The 8,217-nt window shown below is 45.9% G+C and overlaps 1 protein-coding gene across 1 annotated transcript in view; it reads right to left on the bottom strand.

The window, feature by feature from the left end:
* Positions 1-426: 426 nt before the first annotated feature.
* agbl4 (AGBL carboxypeptidase 4) overlaps positions 427-8,217 on the bottom strand; it is a gene marked incomplete at its 5' end in the record, with an annotated part of 248,090 nt that continues 240,299 nt past the window's right edge. The window contains 3 exons of the mRNA XM_084011088.1: positions 427-885; positions 1,006-1,099; positions 7,866-8,028. Coding sequence (XP_083867214.1) covers positions 780-885; positions 1,006-1,099; positions 7,866-8,028 — 363 coding nt within the window. The 3' untranslated portion in view covers positions 427-779. The remainder of the gene's footprint in view (positions 886-1,005; positions 1,100-7,865; positions 8,029-8,217) is intronic.

Raw genomic sequence — 8,217 nt, 5'->3', positions numbered from 1 at the left:
CCACTGTCAGAAAAAAAAGAGAAACTTTCTCAAAATAATGACTCAACATTTTAAAAATAGTGAGAAACTTTGACTATGACTTAGCATCTCAGAATAACGACATACTACACTGAGTCATTATTTTTGAGATATTAAGTCATTATTTTGAAAAAGTTTCTCATTATTTTTGAGATATATTATACTTAGTCATTATTTTGAGAAGACAGTGGCAGAAATGGGCTTCCATCGATAATAAAGTGTCCTGGAACCTGCAGTCAAACAACCTCATTCTAAACAGAACTAAAGCAACACTCCAGTTAACGAAATCAAAACTTTCCGTATCTCAATTATATAATAGCAATTATTACCTTATCAGTAATTATATAAGAAAGCACCAGGTACAACATTGTGATTGAGCATTTAATGACTAACTATAATACCAACGAAGATAATAACACCATAGTTGTAAAATAAGTCAACAACACCAGGAAATCGTGCATTTATTTACAATTAGACAACAATGCGAGCTGCCGAATGAAGGCCTCCGATGGACTTTAGATGTGCGACCAGTCTGTCTTCACTTGGCAATCGATAGTCCACATTTTATAGTCTCTAAATAACTAGTTTTAGTTCTCCAAGTACCGGTCAGCCCACTGTTACAAATCTGTGAAAATAAGTGTTTATAGCCAGGGCGATGCAGAGCTTCTCAAGGCAATGAAGTGTGAAGGATCCTCCTGCTACGGCGCTCTGCCTTTTTATACATGCTCGGTCTGTGTCCCTCTGTCCATCTGTCCGTTTGTCTAGTGCCTGACGCCCTGGCTCTTCTCCCTCTCCCTTTCTGCTGCATCTCTGCCAATAACGCTGCCCTTCTTGGTACCGTCGCTCGTCTGGGACGTTACCTCGGAGCTGGAGAGGAAAACATCAATATGAGTGACTGAGATGCTTCAGGAAACGGCAAAACAACAAAAATGTTCTTCATATTTGGGTAATTGAGTTGTATTTCTTCACAGTGCCGTGCTGCTTTACCTTTGAATGTGAGTCGGCCTGTTGTCCTTGATGAGGTTGTTGAGTTTGTAGTAATCCAGGAAGGTTCGAGCGACATTTCTGCCCAGTTTGGTGTCTGAGGACGGGGAGTTAAAGCCAGTTGTCTTTGCAAGAGTTTCATTCCATAAATCATTTTAAGTGAAAACTTCAAAAACCTGCACAGAAAAATCAGCCCCCCGACTCTGCAGTGTCCCTCCATTCAGCAGAGTATTTTAGCATCTTTCAGCATCTTACTAAAAAAAAAAAAAAAACAGCTTTGGTATACACATTGTACAGTTAGTACTGACAGTGAGCTTTTAGCTGCTAAAGAGTGAAAGATAATGAATTAAGACTTCATGCAGATGTCAGACATTCCCACATCCCCAACACAGCCAGTGAGGTACAGTAAATAAGTCGGGATAGCAACGGGAGAAAAGAGCAGCGTAAATCCTCGGGGTACAACACATCGCAGTCTGAATTAAGCGAGGCTAAATCAAATGCATTCCACTCTCGTCAGCCAAATGCATGATGCTCACATGAATCACACAAAAGTAATTACTTATACGCCGAGGCCTTATTTAAATGCAGACACACATCATCCGCCCTGCCCAATTGTCCCTCACTACATTAGGGACAATATCAATAGCTTTGCTGATTTAATAGACCAGCTGAGAGTTTATTGGTGCCGTTGCTAAGCCCGTGATCATTCTGCAAGCAGAGCAAGTAATGATGACAATCAGGTTCAGATAATGAAGAAGTGGGCAACCGCCGAACGCCAGCCCATGTTCCCAATCACCGAGAGATAAAGTAAATGCAGATGAATTAGAACAAATGTTGCAAACAGAAGTCAATTTCACCTTGTCACGGGGAAAAACACCATCAATATCGGTTTCCACTCTATCCATCCACCCTTTCAGACACGTGTCCATCGCCCTTACTCCATCATCCTCCATCTATAATGTACACTGTTCATACAGATGATGACACAAAACAAACAAAACAAAAAAAAGAATATGAAGGCTTTTCCCTATCTGGATGCATTGATGTTCGGCTGCCGCCATTCTTCACCAGACTGGAGGATGATTGAGCAACACGGAGACATAATCTGTCACTTCCCCCTGTCATTACCTTGTTGATACTCAGATACAGCCTGTCACACGCCAGACTATTTATCTGTCACGGGCGTGTGATTGAAACAACAGGCATACAGAAGAGAAAAGCAAAATAAATAAATAAATACGAATAAAAAAAAAATGGCGGTGCGGTCATTTTTAGTTCTATTTTCCAATTTCTGGTAATGATCATAAAATGACCCGTACATAAATCCTGCTTGCTATCAAGATGAAAATCTATTGTTCAAAGCCTGTTAAGTTGCAAACCATCCATCCTTGGGGAGAGCGGGTGTCTGGGCGTATGGTAGTTTGTCATAGCAACACACACACACACACACACACACACACATGCATGCAAACTCCAGACGTGGTAAGCGAGGCCTGTACATATGCAAGCCGTAGTGAGTCTGCCACCTTGGCCTTTCAGAGTGTGTTGTATGTTCGGGAGTCTGCAGAGGACTTCATTCCTCACCCGGCAGGCTGATGGCAAAGCTCTCCACACGACTCCAGAGTCTATATTTACACCCCATCTGGCTGTTTGTCTGCGAGTCCTGCACCAGGCCAGACTTGCTATGCGGGAAAGTGTGTGTGTGTGTGTGTGTGTGTGTGTGTGCGTGTGTGTGTGTGGACCACACAGTGTGTCTCATTTCAGCTGATGATACCGATTAGGTCGAGATTAAACTGCAGATGAACAAACTAAGGTTACGTCCTTCTGAATCTTGCTTTTATGTTCATTTTAATGCATTCTTGTTATAAACAAGACGGAGATGCTAACAGGAGAGCTGTGCTTTGTGTTTAATGGTAGCCTATAAAATTTAAAAATAAAAAAAACAGTACAGCTGAGGCCCAAGTAGCTTTTCAAATTAAAAGTTTGACTTGATAATGGTGTGAAATGGGAAGTTAAGTGTTAAGTGAGGACATGAATATATGGACTAAATGTCATGGCACTTCCCCCCTGGTAGATATTGAAATGTCACAGTATAAGTTCAAAGGTTAACCTGCTGTTGATGCCCGAGGAAAAGTCAGGCGATCATCAAAGTCATTAATGATTCATCCGCTGGGAACCATGAAAACCTGGTGCACTGATGGAAAATGAAAAGCCCATATATCTGCGTACTGTACGCCGTCACTCGTATCCTTGGCATCTGCATTCTGACCTCAGGAAAGTTTGGGATGTTTTCCTCTCCGTCATCAGCAGAGCTCGGTGCCAGTCCCGAGCTCTTTGGCCAGGCGGACTCGGCGACAGAAATATCTCCCGGACCCCACAGCGCGCAGATGGCCACTCAGCTTGGCTTGTCACGACTCACCGTCTATTACAGGAGGCTTTCGTGATGGACGGTCGGCTTCTGAAGGAGAACTTCGTCCACGTGGCCTCAGACGCAGAGGATGCCCTGGCTGCTGTCCTGGCCTGTTGCCGGGGGAAACCGTAGGGTCTGGAACGAGGCTGCCGCCGCTGCAGCGGGAAGTGATGCGTGCGAGAGCCAGGAAACAGTCGGTGGTCATGCGGCTTAGATAACAGAGGTGGGTGGTGGTGGAAAATATTCAGACGACCTTTCGTCCACATCTCGGCTTCTGATTCAACACATAATATTGTAAATACTGAATCATCAACCTAAGTGGATCTGAAGGCATCGTCGTTATCATTGTGCCGTCGTTATCCGGCGCCGGAGAGGTCAAAGAGGTGTGTGTGGGCCGGCCTCACACAGCCTGTCAGCATCTCGCTTCCTGTCACCGATGCGTGCGCGGCCTATTCTTTAACATCTCGCTACACATAACAGTCTTGTCTAATCAATGGCGGGTCATTGTCATGGCTCAAGGGCACGGCAGCTTAGGCGCTGATGAGATACGTGAGACAAAAGGGGACGGGGGACATGACTTGTTTACTGCAGCTGTTTACTGTCAGCACGCCATTTAGCGGCTTTCAGCGTCGGCGTTCCCCCGTGCCCGGTCCTGTAGGACGGACAGACAAGGTGACGATCAGACAACGAGGCCCCCAGTGGTAAAACGGACAAGACACACAAGAACGCTGTCCAGATCGGACGGGAGTTAACAAGCAGACAAGCGGGGGGGTGGGGGACGTTCTCGCCATCAATACGGCCCACTGACAGGCGCTGTCGCCGCGGTGACACGCAAAGAACTAATTATCATTGCTAATTAAGAGGCTAGTCAACAACAGCAATACAGAAAGGGGCATTTTTGTCCCCAATCGCCATTCAGCAGACTGAAAGACCTCACGTCCTGTAGCCCAGAGGGACAAACAAAGGTTGATTTAAATCCCTGACTGGAGGAACTGTCACTGCCGAGGAGACGAGCTCGGAAACTTAAGTCATGAAATGAAATAAGTGGAAGAAAGCCTTTCTGCTTCCCGACAGCGTGACTCTTCTCTTCTCTATGGGTTGTTGAGGAAAGGCTTTGTGTTTGCAAGAAATAAACTGTATAAGAAAATGTACATACTAGTACACACACGTGTTTCATCATGTTGTCTATGGCTTCAAGCCTCTCCTTATGTTCTTCCTTATGACTTAATTAATCCTTAAATCATAATATTATATGGTTTGGCCTCAGCTTGTCTCAAGACAAAATATTTAAGCCGCTTTAAGTCACTTCTCACTGCTTTCATCACTTATTGATGACTTCCCGTCATCTCGGTTCACGAAGGGAAGACGTCTCTCGGCGTTTCCATTCTGCCACTTCAACTCCTCTCAGCGTGCTTCGACTCAAACGTTTCAGCCGTGAGCACGTTGAAACCTCCTCAGACCGGAACATCCACCGTATCAACCCTACACAACAACCACCACCAGCCGACCGACGGCGTGCACGAGTGCGTCTTCGTGAGCGCCCACGAGAGGACACACCTGTTCATCTGAGCATGGCAACAGTATTTGTGCAGTCGACAGTGTGCGTGTCTGTGTGCGCTCGCTTGCACGTGTGAGCACCTATCTATTTGTGCATGTCTGTGTGACGTGATGTGTGTGATGTGCGGTAGTGAAGCTTATTTGCCTCCGAGCTATATCATTTGCATACACAGGTCGTCCATTGGGCGTCAGGTTCGCTGATGTGTGCAGCTCCTGTGTTCATGGAGTCCCGCTGTTCATCACACACATTTAGACGAGTGGAATGCACAATCCTGCTGGAGAGCTGGCTTGACCATAATTGTGGATTATTTGAGAGTATCTTCAGTTAAGAAGACTGTGTGTGTTTTACTGAAGGAACACAGTAAATTTGCAAGAATCAAACAAGCTAGAAAATATGATTTTCTTCCTTCCTCTCAGAGTTAGAAGTTTGAAAATCTGGAGAATATGCACAGAAAAAGAAAATCCACTCATCTCAGCACAAGAGATACAAGGGCAAAATCTTTCAGGGAAGGCTGAGTGGCTTTTTTAAAGTTTTTGCATAATTCTTCAAAGTCACAGAGAACACTGTCTCTCCACAGCACACACAAAAAAAAAACAAGCATTCACACCTACGAGGCAGGAAGGCCCCCGAAGCTCAGACGCACACACCGAACACACACAACGGAAAGCGTCAAGCTGAGATTTGAACGAGATCCCAGATTCTCTCAACCTTCATCCATTCCACATCCCGGTTTAAACTTGAACCGGAAGGTCCGTCCCAAAATTCAGACAAAATTTTGACTATGAAAATAGGAAGAAAAGAAAAGATAATAACCTTCCTGGGATGTGGGATGTCACTGAAACAGAAAGGAAATTCAAGTACAGTGTGTAAGCATAAAAATGAGACATACATACGAGTAGACACACACACACACACACACACAGGTGTTAATGATTAGAGGACGAAGAGAAGACAGACACATGATAAAGGTTGTCCCTGCTGTTCCAGAGAAGACGATTCTCAGCTTGACTAAATGATATAATGAGCTGTTATGTTCTGGATGACGAGATGAGAGAGGAAAGGACAGAACGGAGGAGAGAGAGAGGACATGAAAGGAGAGAGGAGAAAAAAATAAATACAGACACACTCTGCTTTACACCCTTTTTTTTTCTCTGAGCACCTTCAAACTGTGACCAAAGTCTCAGCTGTGAAAAAGGTTAAGATTTCAATTTTGGGTGGCTGCAAGTCACAGAAGGGGAGTCGGGAAAGATTAAAGGGGAAGGGCGGCGTGCTTTTAAGGTGGTAAGAGTTAGAGGTCTAGGTTATTACTCATTTGTTATGCATTAGTGTAAAGGACTGTGTGTGTGCGTGTGTGTCTATCAGGTGAGAAAGGTGGAGGGGGGGGCGTTGAGATGCTAAAGGTCTCTGTTGATGATTTGCACGCTCCATCGAGCTGACTGCTGGGGCGTATAAAGCGACATGGTCGGTTCCTTCAACCTGCCTGACCCCAATCTCCACTCTACACCAGGTCCCCGTGCTACCTGCCCACCCTGTGGAGCCCCTCCTCCTCGCACAACTCCCCTTCTCACACACACGCACACTTGAAAAAAAAAGATCAACCAAGTCCTCCCACAAGGGCTGAGTTTTCCTCCAATTTGACCTTCAGATGAAATGTCCCCCTCGGCACGAGCACACGGCTCGCCGTTTCTCATGCCGCTCTGAACCCACCGGCTCAAACGGAAAAAAAACAGCGGAATTTGTTTATCACGACGAAGCCAGACGTTTGTTCTCGTTTTCCATTTGGGCATCACACCTGGAACTCAAAGACCTGAGACGTTTGGGAGGAAATAGACAAACGTACACAAATCTGACTCGATATTCGACACATTTCCAATGATCTGTGAACCTGAAAGTTACCGACTCTCCACGTGGGCGTGAAAACGACATCCATGGCGAGTAAGGCTGTGCCAGCTCTAAGCACTAGAGGGCACTAGGGCTACGTCCGTATCCACCCTCCCCTCCACCTGCAGAATGTGTAGGGGAGCACATACTTTTCATATGTAGGGTCCTTATCGCTCTCTCCAGATCTCTCTTCCTCCCTCTTCTCACTCACTCTATCGCTAAGATCAGACCGCCGTCGGCGAGCTCTCAGGAGCTCTTCAGCCCTGAGAAGGTCGGCCGAAAGGAAAACTTCCTCCCGTCCGGCTCCACGAGGTCACCTGTGACCTTCGGGTTCCCGTGACAGATGTGATGCTCCTATGTATGTGTGTGTGTGTGTGTGTGTAGCTTACAGGAATCATGTTTGTTCCAATTTGGCCATTGTTTATCACAATCAAAGCCTCGACTGAGCATGCACACACACACACAGACACACACACACACACACACACACACACACACAGACACACACACACACACACACACACACACACACTACGTATGCCAACACAAGCCTCTTTCTCCTCTCTCCTTTGTAAATAAAATCAATAGACGTAGCTCTCACATCCCTATTCTGTCACTGCACATCTGTCGCAACAAGAGGCAACAAAAGAGCAACATGTTTTTCTTGGGAGTACACATGACCTGACACACACACACACACACACACACACACACAAATATGAAAATAATGACTCAAATTACAAAATCAATTGGCTTGATTTCAGAGGGAGATTGTAGCTGCAGCAACATTGTGTGTGTGTGTGTGTGTGTGTGTGTGTGTGTGTGTGTGTGTGTGTGTGTGTGTGTGTGTGTGTGTGTGTGCATGCATGAAACAAAGAGAGAGGAGAAATTAAGGGAGACACAATAGAAGACTGCTGTACGCTGTGATCTTTTCCTCCCCCGACACCCTTCACACACACGTACGCCCACACACACACACACACACACACACACATCACACAGGATGAAGGATACACGTCTCCTCGGTGTACGGCACGGGAGCGGCGCTGCCGGCCGCCATGTAGCTGTAGAAGGACACCTCCAGAGTGTAGCAGTAGGACGTGTCATCAAGGAGACCGCCGAGGAACCGCCGGCCGGTGCCGGCCTTCACCACGTCTTTGTTGAAGGACGTGTTGGACTGGAGGAATAAAGAAAACAACAACAAAAAGCATCTGAGACGTGTTAGAGGGGAAGATGCTTCAGAGAGAGGAGTTGGGTTCAAGTGTTTATGTCAGCGAGCATCTCTCTAGTTAAAGTAGTCTGGAGGATTTCTCTATGGAGATCATTGGCCCCAATTACGACATATCACCTTAAATACCTCTATTGA

This window comes from Eutrigla gurnardus, assembly GCF_963514095.1.
Source record: "Eutrigla gurnardus genome assembly, chromosome: 6".
In the NCBI taxonomy this organism is placed as follows: Eukaryota; Metazoa; Chordata; class Actinopteri; order Perciformes; family Triglidae; genus Eutrigla; species Eutrigla gurnardus.
This window is presented reverse-complemented; position numbering and strand designations above follow the sequence as displayed.